We start from the raw sequence: 26,027 nt of genomic DNA, 5'->3' as shown, positions 1-26,027 counted from the left end.
ACTTCAACCAATCATATTTAAGATGTGCTTGCCTTGTCCCACCCCGCAGGCTATTTTCATTTTCTCATAGGTGAGACCCAGCAAGGCACTTCCCGCCTCCCTGGGCGGGGGGGCGGCACCTGGAGGAACCTCTCTCGAGGGGAGGCGCAGGTGTGTAGGTGAGTGGTCCCGGTAAAGGCTGGGATAGGGCTGGGAGTAGAATACCCGTACTTCAAACCCGAATTTAGGGCAACCTTGACCGCTTACGGGAAGTTGAAGCTTGGGCAGGGCACTTGCCTGCAAGCCCCAATGTCCCTCACTGTAAAAAAATGGTTTAGACATGCCTAAGTTAGCGTGCCTTCACGGCGCCGGGCCCATAGCGGGTGCACTGAAGTTTCTCGCCTCACCACCCACTTCTCACTCTGCTGCGGAGCCTTGACCGCTGCCCCTCCCCGAGCCCGAGAGTGGCCCTGTCCACCACACCAGCGCCGCATCCAACGTGCGCCCCTTCCCCAGCGTCAGGAGGGAGCTAGTTTCTTCCCTTTTTCTCGGGGTTTTCCTGTGTGCCTCCTAGAAGCAAGGCCTGAGCCCTGGAGGTGTTCTTTGCTCCTTGCTCCAACATCGATTTATGGAGTGCTTGCAGCTGTGGTGAGCAGTGGGTTTGCGTTGGTGATTAAAATACCTACGGAATGTAGAATGTACGGGCAGAAAGCAAGCAAAGCCAATAAATAAGCAATTGAAACACGCTATTCCTTTTCCCAGTTATTTTTTGTTTTAGCATTTAACACTAAATGTCGCGTTTTCCATTTTGATCTTGTCTAATGACTGTCTCTTCCACCAGAATGTAAACTCCATGAGTGCAGGCGGTTTTGCTTCCTCACTGCTCTATCCCCTGCACCTAGAACAGTGCCTAGCACTAGTAAATATATGCTAAATGAATCAATACATAATAGAAATAGAGTACTTGATAGAGAAAGAGAAGGGGGAGGTTCAGGGTGGGCCTCTGAGAGGAAGTGACCTTTAAAGAAGGCCTGAAAGGTGGGGAGAGCCATCCCACCAGAGACAACAGGATGTGTCAAGACCTGGCTTAAAGGTAGTGCTTCTTAGACTGAAGAGGTGGAAGCTAGGTGGAGGCAGGAATCAGGTCTTTAAAGTTCATGACAGACTTGGACGACTTCAATACGAAAGAAAGTAGGGTAATTAAGACACAGAGAAGGTAAGTTTAAGGCAAATACTGATAGGAATAACCCTCACGCTGTCTCATAGTTTACATTTAATAGAGCTTTCCCTTCTCCCACTTCTCTTGCAAAAATTTCAGGAAAAAAGGCATAAAGAGGGCTCCAGACTTCATTCACTCACCATACATACCTGGTCCATAGCACAAAATAAAAATGGGTTGAATTGATATAACACCGTGCTAGGCTGCAATCTCTATAAAGGTAGAGAGCCTGCGTCCTATTTATGTCTTATGTCCCAGCATCTAGCGCTGCGCCTTGCTCTCAGACCTTATCTATAAACTGAATGAGCACTCACCATTTACTGGAGCCTTCCATATGCCAGGCTTGTGCTTGGTGGTAGAATACAGAAAGAATAAGACATCATCCTTGCCCTCAAGGGGGCTGTAGCCTGCTAAACCTTCCTGAAGTCATAGAGCTCATGAACAGTAAAACCCAAGTTTTCTGAAACCAAACCCTTTCTTGTGTAAGAGTAAGATGTATTGCACACAGAGGGACTGCCCTTCTAAAACCAAGTGGTAAGAGGATTTGGACAAGTTCTGATCAGAAGAAGCCTGGGGTACCAGGCAAGAAGTTTGAATTCGAGCCAGTAGGCAATTGGGGAGCTGTTAAAGGTTGCTAAGCGGGAGGCTGGTGTGATCAGAACTGGTGGCAGGTGTGCTGGATGGTGTAGGGAGAGACTGGAAGCACATCCTCTGGGACCATGGGAAGCTCATGGACATGGGAAACAGGAAAAGTAGAAAAGGTCTTAAAGGTTAGGAATCGTGGGAAGTGATCGGTAACAGAGAAACAGGACCTCCCTGTCTATTAGGAGTTATGTGATCTTGGGTAATTAACCCACCACCCCAGACCCCAATTTTCCCATTTAAAAAATGACATCTCTCGTACCAGACTCATTATAAAGATTAAATGAAATACAGCAATTTTGTGGGTGACTTACCTGAGTGAAACTAGACATAAGGGGCTCCTGGGTGGTTCAGTTGGTTAAGCGTCTGCCTTCGGCTCAGGTCATGATCTCAGAGTACTGGGATCGAGTCCCTCATCAGGCTCTCTGCTCAGTGGGGAGTCTGCTTCTCCCCCCCCCCCACTCATGCTTTATCTCTCTCTTTCTCTCGCAAAAATAAATAAAAAATCTTTAAAAAATACTATTTTAAAAATAAATTAGACACAAAAGAATACAGTGGTATGATTCTGTTGACATAAAGGTAAACCCGGGCAAAGCTGAACTATGGTGGTTAAGTTTGTACACAAATGAGCTTTTCTATGTAAAGTGCTTAATCCAGCACTCAAAGCACAGGAAGCAGTCAGGAAACTTTGGGCACCAGCTCTGATTGTTGGGCCCTGTCTGCCTGGCTCTCCTGCCAGGCTCTCTCAGGATTGATTCATCCCCGTCCCAGTGCTCACACAGAGTGTGGCACTTGCAGGCCTCAGGGAGAATGGGAGCAATCGAGGTAACCAGAGTGTAACCCACATGTTTTCCTTCTCTCAGGCCAAAAAGGGAGGGCCCGCCCGTGGCCTCACAGAGTCAGACCTGCTCTGGGAAGAGCACCAAGTTGTCCCTCCCGGGCTGCCCAAACCCCACTGATGATGGATGAGACGGAGGCGGATGCCGATGAGGAAGCCTGGCTGCAGCTTCGGCCGGTGGAGCCCTTGCCCTCCCAATGCTGTGGCAGTGGCTGCTCACCTTGTGTGTTTGACCTCTATCACCGAGAGCTGGCAAGGTGGGAGGCAGCCCAAGCCAGCAAGGACAGGAGCCTGCTGAGTGGGGAGGAGTCACAGGTAAGGGAGGGTTGCTCCTCAGACAAGAGGGGGCAGGGTGGCAGGGTGGCAGGGTCAGCCTGGCCCCGGCCCTGCACAGTGCACCTGTGTGGGGAAGCTTCCCCTGACTCTGCACAGCAGAGAGAAAAGGGTGTGTTTAATGGAAGCAGACAGATCCAGGTTCAAAGCCTAACCGGGAGCTGGGCATGAGGTCATCCCAGGAGTGAATGAGGTTTGGGCATTTTACAGGAGAGAGATCTGTAAGTCATGACATTCAGAGAAGACTTCCTGGAGGAGATACAGGTGGGAGGAATGTTAAAGGCAATGGGCTGAGACTTAGAAAACATGAATTTGAATTCCTGCTCAGGGTGTGACCTTGGACAAGTAAACTACTGCTACTCAGGCCTCATTTTCCCCACATGGAAAATAAGGATATTGGATTAGATCATCTTAAGGTCCCATCAACTTCTAAATTTTGTAAATCTGGATTTTTGGCAGGTTTGAAGAATGAGTAGGTATTTCCTACACTGGAGATGAGTGTTCTGGATAAAGGGCACAGCTTGAGCAAACAAAGACCCCCAGATAGGAAGCAGCAGGGTATTCTTGGGAGAACAGAGAAAAGTTCAGCATCTGATGCATGGGAGAGAAAATGAGGCTTGAGGTTCGTCCGTAGGGCCCTGGAGTGTCCAGCCACGGAGGCTGCCCTTTATCCTGGGGCTGAAGGAGCCACGGAAGGCTTCTGAGCAGGGGGAGCTCAGTGTGAAAAGCTCAGGCCTTCTTAGATCAGAGCACGAAAGGCAGGTGAGGCGGGACTACTCTCTATTATTTGGAAAACTCTCCCACAGAGATAGGTAGCCTGTCCTGGGGGAAAGCGAGAAGGGTGCTTGCGTGTGTGTTGTGCCCCAGGTCCTAGCTGTTGGATTTTTTCCTGTTGCAGAGCTGCCCGTCCCAGCTGAGCCCAGAGACCTTCCTGGCCTTCCGCATCAGTGCCATGGACAGACTCACCGAGGACACTTACCGTGTCCGGTTTGCACTACCCAGGAACTGCCAGCTCGGCCTACGGCCTGGCCAGCACCTCATCCTACGGTACACTCAGGTAGTGGGAGGCCAAAGCTTCGCGGCCCCTCTTTGCCATTTGCTTGCTGTGGGGCCAAGGGCAGCTTGCTGAGCCTCCCTTAAGCCTCCCTCCATTTATCACCTTTAAGATAAACGTAGTGCTACCTGACTCAGAGGGTTCTGGGATTGGGTTTTCCTAACAACTAAGAGCAGCAACAACAAATATTTTCATGGCATTTACTCTCCAATACACAGTTCTGCGTGCTCACACCTAGGAACTCATGGAATCCTCACAAAACTGTGTATGGTAAGTACTGTTATCATTCGCAAGAGGAAACTGAAGTCAGAGAGGTTCAGTAACTTGCCCAAGGTCACACAGTTAGGAAGTGGTGGAGCGAGGATTTGAAGGCAAGCAGTCTGGCTCTAGAGCCTCTGGTATTCATCTAATATTAGTGCCAGTTGAGAGGAAGGACGCTTGTCCTCGAGAATAAGGGACTTGCCTGGGACCACACAGCTAATAAGTCCTGCAGCCAGATTCAAACTCCCAGCCTGGCTCCCCAGCTACACTGCACCACTCCTCTGAAGTTCCTTCCTCCTCCCAGCCTCCTTCTGCCCTTTCCCCCAGCCTTGATCCCCTCCCCCACAACCCCCAACCTGCCCAGGGACAAGGCCCTTTGGGACCTGCAGGTGGAGGCATCTGCCAGATGGTTGATTCTGGATCTGAGGCTTAGCAGAGAGATGAGCTCTAGATGTGAGCGTGGGAGTCATCAGCCAGCACCTGGACGGCATTTGGGGTGTACGTGGTGTGGCAAGAGGGAAGGACAGAGGACCGAATCTTGGCAACTCCAGCATTTTTGGTATCGGCAAGAAGGGGAGGAGCCAACAAAGCAGACAGAGGACGAGGAGAAGGTCTTACTACTGGTCGCACTTTAGCCACTTGCCTCATGCCAACCCGTGGTGTTTGTGCCCAGTGTGTCCGGCCTGTGGCCCGGCTGACTGTCGCTAAAGCTCACTATCCCAGTGGCTCTAGGGCAAGTCACAGCCCCATAAGTCAGGGGTGCCCAGCACTCCGTGCCCTTAGCTTGGCCTCTCTCCTCCACCCTCTCTGCTGCTCCAGTGACATTCCTAACACAGGAAGCTAACCATGTTGCCCCCTTCTGGTGTTCCGAGGAGGCTCCCGAGGCTCGTTTCCTTTCCCACCAAGTTCTCCCTGCCCCTCCCTCACACTTGCGCCTTGCTCCAGACTCGTGACCCACTCACCAGTTCCTGGCTTGCTCCGCATTTTGCCCAGGCTGTGCCCTCTGCCTGGAATTCCTTCCTGTCCTGTCCCCACTGTCACCTGTTAGTGGCCTGCCTCTTTCATACCCAGGAGGGTAGCAAATCTCCAGGAGGCCTCCTGTAGCTCCCCGGGTGAGAGTGGTCCCTCCGTGTGGAGCGTGTGCGTGTTTACGTCTGGGACAGCAGATGTTACAGTGCTCTTTGTATCCATGCCATGCCACGGATGGTGTTTAGTACTTCCTTGTTTGTTCCCTAAGCATTTCTTGAGTATTTTGGTCTAGCTTCTGGGTTTGATGCACTAAGATGGGGCCTTTTAATTTTTTATTATTTTTTTAAAGATTTATTTATTTGTTAGAGAGTGTGCATGCCTGAGTGAGGAAGGAAGGGGCAGAGGGTGAGAATCTCAAGCAGACTCCTCAGTGAGCACAGAGTCCGAAACGGGGGCTTGATCCCAGCACCCTGAGATCATGACCTAAGCCAAAGCCAAGAGTTGAACGCTTAACTGACTGAGCCACCCAGGTGCCCCAGCATGGGGCCTTTTTACTCATTACATATGTCTGAGAAGAAAGTTTTGCACACAGTAGGACTCAAAAAGGAGTGCTTCGGTGCTTCTGGAAAGCACTGAGGTGTCGTGTGCGGAATCCAGCTCTGGAGTCAGACAGAGCTAAGAATGAATTCTAGCTGTGTGACTTCAGGCAAGTAACATCCTAAGCCTTGGTTTCTTCATGTGGGTTATTGGGTTTTGTTTTTGCTTTTTTAAGATTTTATTTATTTGAGAGAAAGAGAGCATGTGCACTCACGAGCTGGGGGAGGGGCAGAGGGAGAGGGAGAAGCAGACTCGCCAGTGAGCCAGGAGCCTGATGACGTGGGGCTCCATCCCAGGACCCTGGGATCACGACCCGAGCCGAAGGCAGACGCTCAACCGACCTAGCCACCCAGGAGCCCCCCGGGTTATTATTTGTTAGATGAGGTAATGTGCACAATATTCTTGGTGCCTGGTAGGTATTTAATCAACGTGGCTGCTGCTATTATTACTTGTGATCATCATCCTGGCCCCCTTGTTGATAACATCGTAGAGAAGATTCATGCGTGAGGTCAGGCTTTGGACTAGGGCACCTTTGAGGATCCTTCTAATTCTGATGCTCCTGGTACATGGTAGTAAGTGTTTAATAAACGTTAACAGTCTTTATCTTTCTCAGTCTGTGGTCAAGAGGAGGTCAGGAAACATCACAGTGACGTCCTAAAAACAGCTCACCTCATCAGTGGACTCTTGGAACACGACTTTCCCATTTGTGATCCCAGTAGAGCCACACGACAGGGACACACATGGTTGTCCCCACTTTACAGAGGGGCAGCTAAGGGATCAGTGACCTGCCTGGGTCTCACGGCCAGCACGTGGCAGAGGGGGAACCAGCACCCCTTTTTTCTGCTCCACCTTCAGTGAGGACCGCTGGGGACCACTGGGCCCCGCTTTCACCCGCCCGGCACAGAGGAGGTACCTGTAAGGGTTTGTTGAAAGCCTGGCTGACCGCCCGACCGTATACTTCTCTTTCCCAGAGGGAAGGTGGATGGCTTAGAAATTCAGAGAGCCTATACACCCATCAGCCCTGCCAACGCAGAAGGATACTTCGAAGTTTTAATCAAGGTGAGCTGACCCACGTGGGTGCCCTTTAGATGGTATGGACTGGACTCCATTTGCCAGCCGGGTCGGGATGGGGTGGTGCCCAGCCATGTGGGAAAAGCCAGTGTTCACATGGGAGGAGGCTGGCAGGGAGAGTAAAGGAAGGCTTCTCCCATCTCCTTTCCCCGGGAGAGGGGGCCGCCACCTCAGACCCCAACAGAGACTGATTTCAGGAAAAGGAGGCTCAGACTGAGAAAGGTAGCGCTGTTCCCTCTCGCTTTCTCAGCGATTCATGGAGAGCGAGCACTGGGCCCAGGGGAAGGGGCAGCCAAGTCACCTGGTCCCTACTGTGCACTGGTTGCTGGGCTCCAGAGATGAGTCAGACATACAGTGCCCGCCCTTGGACAGAGGGCCAGACCAGGGCAGGACGATGTGACAGACGCCATGACAGGAGGTCGCAACCCAATTCAGGGCAGCGAGGGTGCAGGGAAGGCAGCGGGGCTTCCTAGCAGAAGCTGAGTTTGAGCTGCGTGTTGAAGTGAAGGAGTGGAGAACCGGGAGGGCAGGGTGGGAAGGACGCACTCGGTGCCCAGAACAGCACGCACAACGGCAAAGGAGGCACGGCTGGGGGTGCTGTCAGTCACTTGTCCCTGAGTAGAAGGGAACAAGCAGGCAGAAGGTGGGGCATGGAGCACCTCATGAACAGAACTAACCTGAGACCGTTCTCAGGGAGCAGACAGGGCCCGGGGCATTGGAGTTGGGCCTTGAAGCAGGAATACAAATTGGCAGTGGCAGGGAGTGGCCTTCCAGGCCTTGGCCTGGACAGATGACCAAAGGCAAGGAGGGGTGAGACAGGGTCTGTGGGAACTGTACCCAGTCTGAACTGATGGGCAGGAAGAGGGGTGCTCGTGTGGACAGCCGAGGTGGGTGGGGCACTTGGCAGAGATGAGATGAACAAGATGGCCTGGGTACAAATCCCCCCCACAACCCGCCCCTCCAGGACCCACGGATTCAGCACTGGATGTATAAGAGGTCTTAAAGATCCGATTATGTGGAAAAAATAATTAGGTTGAACTATGTGAAACTTCTGATACTCTAAGATTTTTGACTTACAGAAACAGTGGTTTCATACAGGTCAAGCTAACATATAGTTGACATCGTCATTTCCCAAACAGAATCCTAGGGAACACTGATATTTAAGAATAGCTTTCACGTCCTTTATCACCCTTGTAGGATGGGAATTATTACTCGCCTTCCATTGATAAGCAAACTGAGACCCCAGGAGGACCCAAGGCTCCACAGGGAGTAAGAAGTGTGGCCAGTGAGTGAGCCTGGCCTCCTGACTCCAGGACCCCAGCACTGTCTTGGCTCCTGCCTTCCCTGACGGCATCAAAGCCTGAGTGTTTATTCCCTCACACAGAAGCTTGGATGGGATCCCTCCTCCACGCAACTGTTTGTCTGGGAGATTCCACAAATCCTCTCCAAATGGCCTGCTTCCCCAAGCTGCTTGTCGGGGTGTGTTTCTGTTGAAAGGATAAGCCTGGAGACAGTTCTTCAGGGCAGCTGGATCTCTCCCAGCTGCAAGGCTGATTTTCTCCTTCGTTTACCGGAAAGCCTCTCTTTAGAGAGATGCTTAATTATCCCTAAGCCGCTGGCTGGGAAGAGCTGGAAATGTCTTTGCAAATTGGGAAGGCAGGCGGGTTTTTTAGGTTTACCTCCCGTGTGGATGGGAGGGAGGAATTCCCATTTCTCAGGCACCTTCTGGGCACCAAGCACTCTTTCCGGCTCTTCATATTCATCGTCTCCTTTCAACCTCATAACCATCCTGCAGAGTAGATCTTATTATCCCACTTTACAGATAGAGAAACTGAAGCTCAGAGTGATGATGTCACTGTCCCAAGGCCCCTTGGGTAATGTGACCCCACATGGAAGAGCAGAAGTTCAGTGTCAGGTCTGTTTAACAAGTATGTATTGAGCAGGCTCCGTGTGGGTGCTGGCGACACAGAAGAATCCTTCCTTTCTCCTTGAGTGCCGTCTGTGCCATAGGGCTGCTAAAGCCACAGCTGGGGCTGTGCCTCCCCCAAGACTGGGGCCAGAAAACAGGTGTGCTCGGAGACAAGCCTCCAGCAAGTTAGGAGGAGAACTGTAGCCTCCCTCCCAGACTTCTTGCAGGAGGCTGAGGACTTCCCTTGCTTTGTGCATATGGTACCCAGTGAAGTTAGAGATGCTACCAGAGGTTGCTGAGGGTACTTAAAAGCATGTCTGGTGACCAAAGCCCAGTCTCCTTTAAACTTGGTTATATTCTGACTCTAAACACCCTTCCAGGGGTGCCTGGGTGGCGCAGTCGTTAAGCGACTGCTTTCGGCTCAGGGCGTGATCCCGGCATTATGGGATCGAGGCCCACATCAGGCTCCTCCGCTAGGAGCCTGCTTCTTCCTCTCCCACTCCCCCTGCTTGTGTTCCCTCTCTCGCTGGCTGTCTCTATCTCTGTCAAATAAATAAATAAAATCTTTAAAAAAAAAAAACCACCCTTCCAGTCCTATCAGATCTCTCCCTCCCCCTCACATTCCTGTGTCTTCGGCTGTCCTATCCTTGACCATACCACACCTGATGCCCAGAACCCTCTCTGCCTTCTGCTCCCATCCCTAGTGAATGCAATCTTTTTTTTTTTTTTAAGATTTTATTTATTTATCTGTCAGAGAGAGAAAGAGCACAAGCAGGGGGAGTGGCAGGCAGAGGGAGAAGGAGGCTCCCCGCTGAGCAAGGAGCCCAGTGAGGGACTTGATCCCAGGACCCTGGGATCATAACCTGAGCCGAAGGCAGCCACTTAACCGACTGAGCCACCCAGGTGTCCCTAGTGAATGCAATCTTGCTAGCCCGCAAGGTCCAGCTCAAATGCCACCTCCTCCAGAAAGCCATCCTTGATCCTACTCCATTGGAAGCGACTGTACCTCGTAAGGGCTCTCTCAGCATGCTGTCCTTTTCATGGGGTATTAGGTATCTCTACCTTGAATGTGCAAGACTTTGGTCCCTCCTAGTTTGTGAACTCCTTGAGGAGAGGTCCTGAATCTGGATTGATGGATTCATTCATTCATTCATTCATTCATTCATTGAGATATTTATGAAGTCTTTCCCAAGGTCCAGGCACTGGCTACCTTCATGGAGCTTAAGGTCTAGCTGTCTTCCCTGCAGCCCCCGCATGGCGTGTCGCCCAGAGTGGGCAGGCCCGCAGGAAATGTGGACCGCTCACCCCCATGAAGGAATCCCCTCCACAACCTTTACTTCTTTCAGCCAGCCAGGAGACAGTAACAGGTAATGCAGAGGTTGCAAATGAGTGGCCTGCGAACGGATTGCAGCACAGAAATATATTTGGTTTGGGCCTACACAGCGTTTTAGAAATTTAGAATTAATTTCTGACATTTCAAAAATGGGAGATTTTACGTAAAAATTTGGATCTCCTGCTCCTCTTAGAAAATCAGAAGATAGGGCTTTATCAGCCCCACACATTACATCCTGGAATCTGCAAAGCGACTTCCTCCTTTAGAAGGAGCATTCTTGTACTCACCAATTTACCACGGTCCCCACCACCCCCTGTTGTCTCCCTGATACTGAGAAGGATTTAATTAATTGCAATTAATCATCTCATACCCAGTTCTTTACTCAGTGATGTTACGTTCAGGGCCCTGTAGTCGTGTGGGTCTGAGACCTCTGCAGGTAGGCTGTCGGTCCTGTGGTTCTTATCCCAGCCTCACCATTTCCCTTCTGGGTAAGCTTCCAGGCCTCATCTAAAAATTGGGAATGACAGTACCAACTCTGGGGTGACTAGGAGGGTCCTCTGACACAGCACCTGTCAGGCACTTGGCCTGCTGGAGAGGCTGCACGTTCGTGGCTGACGTGGCTTGTATTGGCAGCATGTACGTGTCCCAGTAAGGTCTCCCTGTGTTTGCTCCCAGTGCTACCCGACTGGGCTGATGTCCCAGTACGTCAAGTCCTGGAGCACAGGAGACACAGCTTTCTGGCGAGGACCTTTCGGCGACTTCTTCTATAAAGCAAACCAGGTCAGTGCCAGCACATTAGGTCCTCACGAGACGCCTCCTGCCTGAGCCTCCAGGACCATGGTTTCCATGTGGCAGGCTGTGGAATCGCACTGTGTCATTCTTCCTGAGCCCAAGCCCAATCCCAAGAGCATCCCTGGGGTTGGACCTGGGAGGAGACAGAAGGGGCACCAAGAGACAGATGCTCTCCAGCTCTCCAGGGCGGCCATTGCTTAGGAAATCACACTCACGTACTTGGAACTCGGGATGCCCTTGCCATCAGGCCCTCCGATGGCTTTCCACTTTCACATTCCAGCTACAAAACCACGGAGGCCCCTCCCTTAAATACGCCCCTCGCTCTCTGCTTGGGAGCCCAGTGCTTCCCAGCCGGAAGGCTCTTCCCCTCATCCTCCTGGCATGTTTATCTCCTTCCCTGTTGTGCCCGGGAAGAATTAGTAATTTCTCATCAGCTGGTGCATATCTGGAAGGCAGCTTGGCAGTATGTACCAAGCGTCTTAAGAATCTTCAAATCCTTTGACCCAGTAATCCCACTCCTGGAAGTCTGTCTTATGGAAAGAACCCAAGTGCTGCCTCTTGTGCACATGTTCACGGAGGCTTTATTTATAAAAGCAGGAAGTTGGAGGAAACGGACTATCCAGCCGCAGGGGAACAGTTAAGTGCACTGGGTTACAGGTACGGGATAGAATATTATCCTGGATTTTAAAATTGTGTTTATAAATGATGTTATATGCTTATGGTGTAAGATCAGGTGACAAACACATGTACAAAACAACAGGTTGGGAAACAAAGTTTAAATGCACAGAAAAAAACGTGAAAAGAAAATGCAATGCAATGTCAGCGGCTCTGGCTGGTAGAATTATGGGTGATTTTTGTTTTCTTCATTATACCTTCCAAATTATCCACAATGAGCACCTATTACTTTTATAATTAGGAAACAAAACCAAACAAAAGCAAATGAAAAAGAATGAATCATTCCTTTCTCTCCGTTATTTTCGTTTAATATAAAAATAGTTTTTATTGCTTTTTTTCTTATCACAAACACAGAATGTACATTACCAAAAAAAAAAAAAAAATCAGACTCAGAGAGGCAAAAAGAAGAGAGGAAAGAACAGCTGCAGGCCATCTACCCAGACACACCAGTCTCACTGCCTTGGCAGATAACTTCCCAGCTCCCCTTCCGCACGTGGGTGGAACACCCGCGCACGCACCCACGTACGTGTGTGTAACGGTACTACGAGACGATGTGTGTGGCGCTGCGGACGTGCCAGGCTCTGATGTTCGCACTTGCTGTGCTAAAATTTTGTTTTATCCTCACCACAGCTCTCAGGCAGTGCTACCCCCGTTTCACAGACGTGTGCAGTGCAGATGTTGTAATACTGTCCTGCAGTGTGCTCCTGGCGTCAGCCTTGCTCAGCCTTGCATTTTAGCTGAGGGTGTCGCCCTGTCCCCCAGGCCCCTGAAAGCAGGGACCGGGATTGTCCCTGTTCCCTCCTGACCTAGAGGGCACACCCTTTCCCGCTGGAGCCTCCCGTGTGTCCACAAAACACCCCTGCAGAGCCTCGTACTTCCTGTCCGGGGAGGTTGTAGGGCCAGGCAGTGAGGGAGAAGAGCTGGCATCTCACACAGAAACATTCAGCCGCTGAGACGGGCTAAGGCGCGGTTCTGCACCCATAGGGACGCGGGACTGCTCTGGCCCTGTCCTTGCCCTGTCCTTGCCCTTTGCAGTCGTCTTCATTGTAGATGGATGTTGTGGCCGCCCTGAGGCTGGCACGTGAGCATCTGTATGTGCTTTCCTTCCAGACGTTCTCAGGTCTCCATGCGGGGCCACACACGGGGCGGACGAGGCCCTGTCCTCCAGAAGCTCACAGTGTGATGGGGCACAGATGCCCGCACACGTGACGGCAGTGCGGCGTGACCGGTGTCGTGAGGAGGGTGCACAGACAACTGTGGGGATGCAAAGGAAGGACCCCTCACATGTTACTGGCTCGGGGAAGACTTTCCAGAAGAGACCCTGAGCGGTGGTGGGAGAAAGAGGAGGAGCACGCGTACTGGGGACCAGGAGGCTGGGGACCCACGCGCAGGACAGGGCTGTGCGGCCAGCAGCAGGGCTCAGTGAGGGAAGGGCTCGAACTGTGTGGAGCACCAGGATCTGCACCAGGCGCTTGATGGCGTCTCGTTAAACCCCCACGACAATTCTGAGACACGTGCTGCTGTGGGGAGGAGCTGTTATTTTTTTTTTTACCCATGAGGAAACCAAGGCTCAGAGAAGTGAAAGCACTTGGCCACATCATATGGCTGAGGATTTAGACCCAGATCTGCATGACTGATACTCGAAGTATTTCATGTAGGGGTGTGACATGCATTCGCTGTCGATAAAGCTAATGGAAACTTGGACTACTTCTCAGAGGCCTAATCTCCAGAATGAAGGAGGTGACTCGTTGCTGCGTAGGTCAGGCACTAACCTCTAAAGCACTGATCTTAAAGACCACGCCTCCCAAAGAGACTGAGAGCCAGGAGAAGGATTTGTGGATTGAGTGATGGGTTGATGGAATTGGGGCTTCTCGGGGAAGAAATTCCCTTTTATTCTGTGGCTCTTCTGTGCCAACACTGTGCAGGCACTTTTGTGTAGTGAGTGTCTCAGTCTAGAGAAGAGCAGTCTCCGGGATCCAAGCCAGGGCCCTCAGATCTCTGCAGGCAGCCCAGAGGGCAGGGCCGGGGTAGGGCCAGTGGGCTAGGCTTTGGAGGGAGCAGGCTTCGGCTCAGTGTGAGGTGGAAAGACCTCTCTGGAAAGGGGAGTCAGCCTGTAACAGAGCAAACTGCTTTGGGAGGGAGTGGGCTCCCTGTCAAGAGAAGTGTGTAAGCAAAGTCCTGTGGAGTTGGGTAGGAAAGCAGCTAAGCCACTCGTAGGATGGGTTACACCATTTTACATTCCATTTCGGACTCCATGACTTCCGTGACACAGACCTCACAAGCTGTAGACTTTCACAGCAAGGATGGCTTCCTGGAAGATGTAGAGAGGGGACCTCAGACCGGTGGGACCCCCTGGGAAGGGCTGTGCTGTACTGGGCAGTTCAAGCAAGCCCAAGAAAAGGCCATGTGGCGGGTGGGTGGGCTGAGACCTGCCATGTCCCCATTCTGTTCCCCAGTACTCTGAGCTCCTCATGCTGGCTTCAGGCACTGGCCTGGCCCCCATGGTGCCCGTCCTGCAGAGCATAACAGACAACGCAGAGGACGAGACCTTCGTCACCCTGGTCGGCTGCTTTAAGACTTTTGAGGGCATCTACCTAAAGACCTTCCTGCAGGAGCAGGCCCGTTTCTGGAATGTCCGAACCTTCTTTGTCCTCAGCCAGGTGAGCCCAGCATGGTGACTTCCTTCCCTGATTGAGACTGTGCTGGCCCCTTGCACCCATCCTGACGGTCTGCTGTGGCCTCCCTGCCCCGGGCTGCAGTAGGAATCTACTGTCGCCATGTGCCCGGCAAGGGGGGCAGGTCTGGTTCTGTTTGGTGTGTGTGGGTGCGGGAACTGATGCTCAGAGAGGTGGAGGTGCTGGCCTGTCCGTGCTGCTGGCTGGGGTGAAGCCAGGACTGGAGCCCCGGGCTGAGCTCCAGCCCTCCCCCATCGTACTTTGCTGCCTGCCAGCTGCCCTCTGGCCTCACCTGCTGTATGGGCTGGGGGCCTGTGTGTGGAGTCAGTGGGCCAGGCCGCAGATGTCCACAAGGCCCGGGACAAGCTCCTTCAGGGCGGGGATCACGTGTCTGGATCACCAGGCTCTCTTTGATGCTTGGCAGGGTGCCAGGCACAGAGCAGGCACACACGCCATCAACTATTGGTGAGCAAGTGGATCTGGGGTCACCGCATTTATTAGGGCTCCCACCACAGCACTTTGCCCCCACACGGGAGAAAAGTTGCTTCCAGATTCTCCAGGCTGCCGATACCAGAACTGGAAGCAACTCTGCCCCCTGCCCCCTGCCCCTCAGCTTCTCTGCCCCCTGCACGTACTCTGGCCACTCTGCCCGGGCCCTCCCCTCTGGCCCGTGGTCGGGGGCCATCTTATTCCTTATCCCAAGCCAGGCCCTGCGCTGCCTTCCCCATGGGCTGTAGCTTTGTTTCTCTTCCGTGTGCCCCCAGTTGGGGGTCCCTGCTGGGGCCTCCCCTCCGTTCTGTGTTGCTCAGGGCCGGCCTCACTGCCCAGTACTTGGGAGTACCCGTCTCATCAGTGTCCCACTTGTGGCAGCTTTAGAGTGTCCCTAAAGACTGGCATGGTTTTCCCCATCGTGACTGGGTGGGGGGGTGTCAGGAAACCGGGTTTCCCTCCCCAGTTCCAGAGGTTGTGGGATCCTCAGTGGCCCAGTTCTGTGGGCCTGTCCGTGGGACGGAAGGGTCAGTGGCGCAAACATCAGGAGGGCCATGCTTGGTGAGCATTCGCAGCGGCGGGAGGTGCTGAAGGCCGGAAATGAAGCAGAGGCCAGTGAGCAGCCTGACTCGTGTGCCCGGGCTGGCCCAGGCAGCTCTGCTCGAGGGCCAGCTCAAGGAAGGTGGGGGAGTGGCAGAATCACCCGGCTGTTGGCCAGCCTTCCTGTCCCCCGACCGCATGCCTGGTGCCCGGGATAGGGAAGTGAAGATGACCTGCCCCCTGCCCTCCAGGCACTCACCTTTCTAAGGGGAGACAGCCACAGGGATGGCTTCACTGACCACCTTCTCTGTGCCTGGCGCTGTTCTAGGCGCTGTGTGTGTGTTAAATCATTTAATCCCACCACAATCCTAGGAGGCTTATACTGCCATCATGCCCGTTTTATAGATACGGCACAGAGAGAGTAAGAACCTTGACCAAGGTAACACAGCAAGTTGGTGGAGAGTTAGGTGTGAACCAAGGTGGTCCTGCTCCAGACGCCCTGCTTTTACTGCTTGTTGGTATAAGACAGCAGAGGGAGGGGGCCACATGGAGGGTGCTGAAGATGCTGGCAGCAAGCAGGGAGGGCTTCACAGAGGAGCTGGCATTGAGCCTGGGCTTGAGGGCAGAGTTAAAGTTGACCAGCAATAAAGGGCCTTCAGCCCTGGGCCAGGGCTCTGATGAAGCCGGTCGCCTGGGGCTGGGTGGCTGAGTGGGCTGGCTGTCAAAGGCAGGGGCAGGTGAGGGGTGATGCAGTGGGAGGTGCCTCCTTGACCTAAGGTTCTCGCCCAGGCTGCAGCCACAGCGGCCCCACGGGTCTCCCTCTCCAGACACTTCCTGCCAATCGGCCCTTCTTGCAGCCAGAAGGGCACCACTGACTCCACCACCACCGTGCTTCCAGCCCTTCCCTGGCTCCCCACTGCTCTCAGGATGATGGCCCAGCCCGCACGGCTGTACTAACCTCCTTGGACTTGTCTCCTGGCACACCCTCCCTGCGTGTCCAGGCGTCGCTGGTCTGCTCCTGGCTGCAAGTGCACCGTGCTTTTCTGGCTGCTGGGCCTGCCTGTGCTGGTGCTGTTCTCCCTTCCAGGAGCACTTTGCCCCACTTCCTCAACTAACGCCTACTCACCCCTCACATCTCTCTGCTGAGGTGTGACTCTATCCTGGAAACTTCTCTAGAACCTCCAGACTGGCATGGGTGTTTCTGCTGTCATAGCCGGGCTCTCCTTAACAGCATCCACCCTGCAGCACCGTCACTGATTATGGGTCCCCCACCCCACCTGGGCAGCAACCAGACCCACCGAATCTCTGGGTGTGCAGTTGGGGGGGGGTGGTATGCCAAACCTAACTAGCCTGGGGGAATTGGGCAGCGGGAGGGAGAGGTGAAGCCAGTGGGCCCTGCTGGTCCCGGCCCTCAAGGGCCCTTTGGGTGGGTCAGAGCATGGAGGGGGCATGGGAGGATCCAGATCATCAGCGAGGATCCCCTCGGAGCACCGCAGTGGGGTCAGATGAGCTCTGCAGCGCGGGCCTCTGAGGCACTGTGAGTGTGCCGGAGAAGAGGCCTGCACTCGTCACAGTGGCACACAGAGGTCAGGGTCACTCAGCTGGGACATGGCGGCAGAGCTCAGATCCAGCCCCCTCTCTCTTTCCCATCTCTCTGCTTAGCCCCAGAAGCTAGAAGCTCACCTGAATAGGGTCTGCAGAGGGGATGGTGCTGTTCTGTTTTTGTTTGTTTCGATGCTGGTTACATGGTGTCTTCTCTCCGTTAGAATTTTTAAACTATGTATACTTTCTGATTTATGTGCTTTTCTATACATGCATTGTACTTCAGTAAAACGTCCACTTACAAAAGCGAAGTTCCTCCAAGTAAGTTGGAGGTGGAGCTTTTCTTTTGTGATCCCAAAGATGAAAGCCACCAGCGAAGGCTGGAGGAGCAAAAAGAGAGAAGCCTGGGTCACTCGGGCACTGTGCTCCCTGGAATCCTACCTCCAGCCTTTTTACATGAGCAGTAGCCCCCCTCTCGGTTAAGGCCCTGCTGCCTCAGATCCCCAACACACACAGCCGGAGCGAGAGCAGGAGGCTTGTGTGTTTCGAGCAGCTGCCACATCCCAGTGCCCAGCACGGTGCCAGGCACAGAGTGCCCGCTCAGTAAATATTCGTCCCACCAGCAAGGTGGAAAGCCTGATGAAACAAAGGAGCGCATGTTATGCTCCCAGGGTGATGGTGGTGGACAGCCTTACAAAGGTACTGGGAGACCCCCAGTCTTGGGGAGAAGACGTCCCCTGGAGTGACAGGTGCAGCAGCCCCTGGGAGGCAGTAAGAATTGGGACCTGCCTCACTGCGTGCCCTGGGATGTCCCTCCTCCTCCCTGTGCCTCCCCTGTTGTGGGAAGATAAGTGTCCCTCTCTCCCCCTGGGCTTGTTATGAGGGTAGTCAGAGTCCCCGTGCCAGGAAGTCCCTGGCCTGTGGTAGGGCTAGCTGAAGGTTGCCTTCCCGCCCCTCTGCCTCAGTTTCCTCGTTCAACCGTGAACTGCGTGAACTCTGAAGACTTCCCAGTAGTCACCTGCACTATTTCTCATTGTCTCAGGAGAACTCCCTGGAGAAGCTTCCCTGGAGTTACCGGGAGAAGACCCGTTTTGGCCGCCTGGCCCAGGGCCTGATTGAAGAGCTGGTTGGCTCCTGTCGCAGAAAGCCCTTTGCATTGGTCTGTGGCTCAGCTGAGTTTACCAAGGACATGGCCAGGTGCCTGCTGCGCGCAGGCCTGGCTGAAGACTCCTACTTCCTCTTCTAGCCCTGGCCTCCCTTCCAAAGCCCTGGCCTGGATCCTGCCCCTGGAACACTGGAAGAAGCACAGACTGGAGTCAGAAGACATGGAGTGCAGGCCTGGCCCACCGCTCACTGGCCAGGTGACCTTAGGTGAATGTCTTTACCTGTGTGCACCTCCAGCTCTCATCTACCCCACCAGGTTGCCAACTCCCTCAGGCAGACGTATTGCTGTGTGGAGGGAAGATGGGGCTGCAGGAGCCCCAGGGAGGGGGGCGTGGGAATCCGTTAGGACTCCAGGGAGAAAGCCAGGTCTGTGCCAGGCCCCGGATGAGTAAGAGCTGGCAGGAGAAGGTGCAGGAGGAGCTTCCCAGATGCCTCAGATGAGAGGGTTTGGGCACTCCCGTCCCACCCTGCCCTAGAAATGCCTGTTCTAAAGCCCGCTTCCCCTGAAAACTGTGTCCCTGCTGTGGCCTCAGTGCTGGCTCAGATGCGTTGCTTGCTGAGTGTTTAGAGAATTACCATAGGGGTAGCTAAGAGCTCTTTGGAGGAGGAACTTGCCTCCAGCCTGACACAGCGGTCTCAGGCTCCATGACCTGACCGCATTCTCCGAGCAAGGTGGGCCCTGGATTACCTTTATTTTGTACTGGGCCCAGGCCTTTCCTGCTGCAAACAGCTTGGCTCTCCATCTCCCTTCCGTGGCTCAAGAGCCCAGCCCAGAGTCCTTTCCTGACCCAAAGAGGTACAGAAACAAACACCCCTCCCTCCTGCAGGCGGCCAGCTCAGCCCGCCCTCAGCTCCGCAGCCCTGGTGATGGTTGCTATGGAGATCTAAAGATAGAGCAGGAGCCAGGAGACCTGGGTCCCTCTCTCTGCTCTGCCCACTGAGCCGCTGCTGATTCCGCTCCACCCCCACTGCCCTCCCCACCGTGCCCCTCCATCCTGCGTGGGGCAAGCCCTCCCCCTTGACCTGGCGCTCCCAGGCAGCGCACTGCCAGTAACGAATCGTGCTTTCCACCGCCCGGCCTCCACCGTGCTGCCCCGGCTCGGGCTGGCTGCGGGTGCTCCCGGAATCAGAATACTAAGCCATGAAATCTCAGAATCAGAGCGAGAACTTTATAGTCGTGGAATCACAGCCCTCCTCACCCCAGAGATTAAAGTTCAGGACTCCAGAAAGCATCCCGTCTAATAGACTCATTGTGTGAATGGGGAAAGCAAGGAGGCCCCATGAGGCGAAGAGATGTGCTCGAGGTAAACAGTTCGCGGCCGAGTTGGCGTGAGAAGCCAGGTCCCCTGATGTTACCTGTACGGAGAGTTGGGTAACCAGTGATTTCCAGACTGAACTCCGTAGGACAGTAGGGTTCCGGGCATGGCAGCAGTGAGGGGACAGCCACACGGGGTCTCCAGGCCCCCTGCAACCAGAGCAGTTCTGGATATCCCATTAATATATCAGAGTTAGCAGTCATCTCCATTTGTGAGAAAGGGTATTCCTGCACGGCCCAAAAAGTTGCAGCACATCTCCGTGCTGGGCTGTGTCCAGGAAACAACCCTGGCGGGCATCTGGGGGACAGTGCCTGAGGTTTCACACTGTGATTCCCAGGCAGAATTCGACGGTCACTTAGAGATGGGGAAGACTGCCTGGGAACGTCCCCAAGAATCCTGCGCACGTGAGCAGATTGGAAAAGTACAGCGGTCCAGGGATTTTTTTCATTTTGTTTAACTCAGAGTTTTCCAAGTGCATTTACCTGTAGAACAGTTCTGTCCACTAGAATCTTTTGAGACCAGCATTCCGTGGACTGTGCTCTGGGACACGCTGGTCTGTGGCATGGCCCCCTTGCAGCAGGGTTAGTGAGCAGCAAGGCCCACACTAAAGCCTCAGAGGTCCCGAGCAGGAGCCGTGATCTCTTCCTGCCTCTCCTGTGACTTGGGCAAGACACTTCTCCCTCCAGGCTCCTGAAATGTGGGCGTCCTCCTCCTGCCTTTCCCCTCCCCCAGTACGTTCTGTTGATGGATGCTCCTCACAGATGCTCCTGGAGGGCCTGTCCTCAGCCAGACTCTGTTCTCGGCACCAGGGTCACCCCGTCACACAGCTTATAGCCCGACAAGGAGTGCGGAAATTAAACCCCTAATTCTAAAAGGGATGAGTGTTCTAGAAAGGGAAGTATGGATACCTAGCAAGGGCTTTTCGCCTATTCTAGGGGGGCAGAGACATGCCACTGCCCCAAGGGTAGAGGCTTCAAAGGCAATACGTCACTCAGAGTTCGGGGTGGTAGGGAGTCCCCACATAAGAAATGGGGGTGTGGGATGGTTCTTTTGTGTCTTTGTCCCATTTTATATATTGGATGTTAAGATGTTAGACGCAGCCACTCCGCAATAGCCATCAGCCCCTCTTGTCCTAGAATGTGCCACCCTCCCCTTCCCCTCACCCCACATGGCATCCATACAGTCTGGATACAGTAGGGTCTCTTATCGTGGGATGATAGTGAAGACCCAGCCACGTCCTTGGTACCAATATGCCAAAAGGGCTCATATCATCCAGAGACTGGAAAGCTCCTGCCTTGCAAGATGGTAAGTGAGCCGAAGAAGGGCACGGGTTGGGGTGTATGACATGGGCTCTGTTGGCTGGCCGGTTCTGCCCATCCCTCCTGATGAAGTCACACCCACCGCATGGCATCGGGGGGCATGCCGTTGGGGTGATGGTAGCCAAAGGATGCCTGAGTTTGGGCCCCTCGGTGTTTTGCCTGCAGCACTTCCACGTTCCCCTCACTGGTCTGCCAGCCTCTCCCCTCATGCCTGCCATACTGCAGCCAGACCTGGTTTTGCAACTCTGATAAGAACACAACATGAGAGCTACCCTCCTAACAGATTGTGTGCGCAGGACATTATTGTCTACTGAAGGTACAGTGTTCAACAGCAGATCTCATGCAGAGCTGAGCCTGTCACTCCCTTGCTGAAAGTCCTTCAGTGGCTCCCTGTTGCCCTAGGATACAGTGTCGTCGCAGCTCTGCCTCCTCTCCAGACTTACTTTGGTCCTTGGCCTCTCGCCCCCAGGTCTCAGGTTCTGCCCCAGCACTCTTGCTTTTGCGTCAGTACGGCCCTTCCCATTTGCTGCTCTCTGGGTCTGGGCCATCCTTCCGCCCTCTCCTCTCCCACTCGCCTTGGCCTCCTGGTCCTCTGAGGACTTACTCAGCTCACTCTCCCTTCCTCTCCAAAGCCGCGCCCGCCTCCACGGCTGCAGGCCGGGTTAGCGAGCGGGTTCTCGTGCGTCCTGCTGCAGTGGCGGCTTTCCGACGGCCTCGTTCGCAGGGGAGCACATCATGGGCCTGTCCTGGGGCCTGTGCACTGTGACCCAGCGTGGGAGTGTGCTCGGCACATCCCGAATGTCAAATACCCGCATAATAAAAAGGGGCTATACATGGAGTCCTTTACAGGTTGCAAAATGTATCTCCTCTGTGTTGAAGCACCGGATCGTCCCCCAAACTTCATTACCCCAATCTACTGATGAGGAAAACCAAGCTTCCAAGACATTAAGCAATTCTACAAGGTCACGTACCGATGCACGAATTCCCACATGCTGCCATAGTTATAAAGGTTATATGTGACATGTGAGTGCACCAGGAAACGTGTATAAAGATTTTCTTTGCTGCACTATTTGAAATAGCAAATAAAAACTGCCCGTATGTCCATTAATAAGAGAATAGAGAAATAAACTGTTCTATATTCATCCAGTAAAATAATGCATAGCAGTTAAAATGAATGAACTAGACCCACATGTATCAACATAGACTCAATTAAAAAAACATAATAATTGAGTGAAAATCAAATTGTAGAAGGCATGGTACAGTGAGATACCAATATTTTGAAAGTTCAAAAACACAAAATAATGCCAAATGCTCAGGAAGGGGATACACCGACTGCAAAGGCGGTGATGACCTCGAGGGGATGGCGTGGGGTGAGGGCTCTTTTTTATCTGCATCACTTCAATATAAAAATATTTGAAATGAATATGGCCAGATACGAACATCAGGTGCCTCTGGATGATGGGGTCACTGATGTCTGCTTTTTCTGTGTTTGAAATCATTCCATAAAGAAAGATTAAAAAAAGACGACTAAATGCTGCCAGTCACTGTGCTTCAGGAAGGAGAGGCTTAAACACAGTCATCCCCACCTCCCTCGGGACAGGCTGTGCCCGTTTATGCCTCCAGGCCCGTCCGGCTTCTATTTGAAACTGTTGTGAGCACCTACTGTGCGCCCTGGTTTGGGTACCACTGTAAGTAGGAGAAGCAGCCTTGGCACTCAGCTTACATGCTGTTCCCTCTGCTTTCCCTCATAAATGCAAAGCAGAGTGACTTTCTAGACACCACAGTTTGGGACTCTTCGTTTGTTTCGTTTTCCTTTTTAAGTGAGGCAGGCTTAGATTCAAATCTCTTGCCAATGGTGTAAGTATCCAGAGCAAATAACTTGGCCTCTCTGAGCCTCAGTTTACTCATCTACAAAACGGGGGCAGTTGCGCTGTCTCCCAGGGCTGTGTGAGGAGGAAGGGAACGTGCGGTGCTCAAGCAGGGTCCCTTGCACAGAGCGGGTGTGAGAACGCAGCCCCTCCTCCCTCTTGTCTCCCTGGTGGCCCCAGCAGTGCCTGGCTCAGGGCTGGCCTCTGAGAACAGCACTCGTTCTCAAACTTTCCACTCTGCAGAACTCCCCTTCTTACTATTTTCCCCATGCTTTGGAAGATTTTGATCCCAAATTGCGTGTATTAAGTCATTATTAATTTATCTCCCATTTTTTATTGATCAAAGACATAGCTAGCTGCCCCTCAGAGCTTCTGCTCTGTACAGCCAGCTGGGGGCTGCACGTGGTTGACATCATTCCAGCCAGAGGCAAAGGAACGCGACAGCCGGTGTGGCCTGAGGAGGGGCCATGCAGATGCGTCACTTTAATTTTCTCGTTCGCATTGACCGTGAGTTGTGGGAACAGCGGGCCTTGCCCAGGTGGGTGCTGTTTGCACAGGTCCTCGACTTAGCACAGGGCCCCCATGGGTCCGGGAACGCTCGTGCCACAGAGCTCACTCTAAATAGATGGCGTGGAACAGTGCCACGTAGGGGAGTGTGCGGTTCACACAGTGGGAGGTGGCAAATCTGTCTGCACGTGGATCCCACAGGCTCTGGCTGGACACCACTGTGTCATCCTGTCCCTTGCTCCCAATGCTGTTGGAGCACACTAGCTTATAACGGGGGTGGGGGTGTGTGTGTGACAGCCTTAACCAGGTCCTGGAACCCAGCACTCAGCTCGGAGGCCAGGTGGACACACCGGCCGGGTGGGAGGCCATACCGCCACCTTCAGGGGCAAGTGAGCCTGCAACAGCTCCTCCACGTGGACTGGGCGGGGGGGGGGGGGGGGCGGTTCACCTCCTGCCTGGCTGACCTCAAGGGCTCCTGGAAGGAGGGGAGGAGGGACGTGATGGGTGCTTGCAACAAGGAACATCGAATTTGGGCTTGAAGCCAATTATGTTGAACATAGAACCCCAAGTTGCAGCGTACAATTTGGAACAGTGGAATGGAAAATAGAGCGTAGAACCAGGAACACAGAATAACTTTGTAACTGTAGGGTGCAGAGGTTTGCCTGGCTTCTAAGTGGCTCAGCCTGCAGTAAGTGCCCAAGGGGGGTGAGGCTTGCTCCAGGGCACCAACTCCCCGCACTTGCAGCCTCCCGGGGGTGGGCTCAGTGCCTGGCAGCCAGGGGAGCCCTCAGACAGACAGATGCAGGAGCCAGGTGCTCGTAGGGACTTTCTGCAGCTTCCTCCTCATGCATGTCTGGGAAAGGTGGCACCGGAACAGGGTCCACTAAGGTATCTCAGTGCTCACGATCTTTAGAGAGCAGTAGCTTCCCTGTTTTACAGCAAAGAAACGGACAGATGCTCAAGAGGTGACGCACCTGGTAGAGAAAGTGGTGTTCTTGCGCGAGGGGAGGGCTCCATCGCTGGCCCGCTCCCGCCCCACCACCCCAGACAGCACGATGTTTGGCCAGCGAATGTTGACATGGTGTCTGTTGAATGGATGAGCTGGTCGGAGTCACATGACCGTGGGTTGGGGTTGAGTTGGTGTAAGGAAAGTGTGCAGCGCTGTGCCTGGTCTGCAGTGGGGTCTCCGTGAGCAGTGATCTCCTTCCTCTGCCCCCTCTAAGGGCTCTGTGCCAAGAAGCGAAACTTCCCGCCCAGGTTCATGACCACCTTCGGGGAACTGCCCCCTATGCTCCAGAGAGAGGGCGCCAGGGAGTCTCCAGCAAGTCTCTGCCGGCTCCATCCAAGCAACACTGAAGCCAATCCAAGTTTCCCCCATGATAACTCAACGAAACCCAGCAATGGCCTGTCTTCCCTCCATGTTATTCCAGAGAAGAACGTACCCTCGGTCTCTCAACCTTTCTGCCCTCCCTCCCGCCCATATTTTCAGCCTCTCCTTGAAGAGCTGCCTATAACTTGCAGGGCCTCCTTTCTCACCTCCCTTCTTTCCTCCACCCCCTGCACTCTGGTGCCCACCCCACATGTGTCCCTGGTGTCATTTTCCAGCAGCCTGTGATGCTGTTGTCAATTCCCGCCTTTCTGAGCCTGTTTCCTCAATGGCGTGATAAATCCTACCTCTCCAGATTATTCTGAGAACTAAGTAACTCCTTCCTTGGTGTATTCAGCAAGCATTTCTGAATGCCTGCTTGTGTGCAGGCTTTCTGCTGGGTTCTTGAAGACACTGACTTTGGAGGCGTCTGCGATCCCCCAGGGTCACAGAAGCTATTAGAATAAATGTGAAAGAGCCTGGCATTCTGTCTACACACCGTGGACACCGTCTGTGCAGGTGGCCTCTGTCTTATCTGACCCTCAGTTTCCACAGCCAGAAAATGGGTGAGAAAGGGGGTTGGACTTGCTCTCCGAAGTCTCTTCCAAGCCAAGATGGCCCGAGGCCCGAGCCTACCCTCCTTCTTAGGCTGCCCCACCCCTCCGCCTCTCTGCGCCCTTCCCTCTCACCTTGACTGCGGGGTAAGCCTTCGAGCCGCAGGATGAGGCCCTGGAGGCTGAGTGTGGCAGCTTCTGTGTTTGGAATTTCTGAAGCTCAGCTGGCCCCTCTTCTTGATGGCGGACCTGATGAGGGAGCACTGCTTCCCTGACCAGGATGGCCAATGGCCTGAGGGGAAAGCCAGGGGGACAGGTGGGAGGCAGGAGGGACCAGGGCTCTCAATGAAAAAGGCTGCAGGGATCTTGGCCCCCAGCTCTGCCACTCCAGGCATCTCCAACCCTCCGTCCCAGGTCTGCATACCAGCTCAGACCTCATCTTCCTCCTAAAAACGGGTCTCCGTGTGGGTAGAATCACTGTCATGGGAAGAACACGGGCTTTTGAGCTGGTCATACTCAGGTTCAAATCCCAGCTCCACCCTTGAGTGGTTGTGTGATCTTGGGCAAATCACTTCGTGACTCTGAACTTCACTTTCCTCATCTGTAAGCTAGGGATACTTCTATTCCTTCTCTCAGCAGATATTTATTGACCACTTACTCCGTGCCATGGGCTGAAGTACAGCCACGATAAAATACAGGTGTCTCCTCTCCCAATGATCAGGGGCTGGGGGAGACAGACAGCTGCCACGGGTCTCCCCCAGGGTAGTCCTGCCTCCCAGGAGGGGTCTGGAAACCTTGGGGGATACTAACGCCGCCCCACAGAGCTGTGAGGGTGAAGTGAGATAAAGTGCACAAATGTTGAGCATTGGCCTGGCACACAGTAGGTGCGCCATAATGCTTGTCGAAAAAATGAACTAATAAAAGCAACTCTCTCTGAGCTCGGATTACCAGACCATAAACTGGGGTTTGATGATCCTCACCTTGCGAAATCGTTGTAAAGATTTTTAACTTTGTT

General features: G+C 53.5%; 1 protein-coding gene across 4 annotated transcripts; it reads left to right on the top strand.

The window, feature by feature from the left end:
• The first annotated feature begins 53 nt into the window (after nt 1–53).
• Nucleotides 54–19,311, top strand: CYB5RL (cytochrome b5 reductase like). Of its 4 annotated transcripts, none has more exons than XM_045799481.2 (7): nt 54–150; nt 2,704–2,993; nt 3,910–4,058; nt 6,864–6,951; nt 10,881–10,985; nt 14,129–14,332; nt 17,961–19,311. In XM_045799481.2, exons 2-7 carry the CDS (start codon nt 2,799–2,801, stop codon nt 18,162–18,164), a joined length of 945 nt encoding a protein of 314 aa, XP_045655437.2. In that variant the 5' UTR covers nt 54–150; nt 2,704–2,798; the 3' UTR covers nt 18,165–19,311. The 4 variants fall into 4 exon arrangements, with proteins under 4 accessions (XP_045655437.2, XP_045655438.2, XP_045655439.2 ...); XM_045799482.2 differs by having other exon boundaries at nt 77–158; XM_045799483.2 differs by lacking the exon at nt 10,881–10,985 and having other exon boundaries at nt 77–158.
• The last annotated feature ends 6,716 nt before the right edge of the window (nt 19,312–26,027 follow it).

The sequence above is a fragment of the Ursus americanus genome, chromosome 12 (assembly GCF_024610735.1).
Source record: "Ursus americanus isolate L20-20 chromosome 12, mUrsAme1.1.p, whole genome shotgun sequence".
Lineage (NCBI taxonomy): Eukaryota > Metazoa > Chordata > Mammalia > Carnivora > Ursidae > Ursus > Ursus americanus.
Note: the sequence above shows the minus strand (reverse complement) of the source record. Positions and strands in the feature narration are given on the sequence as shown.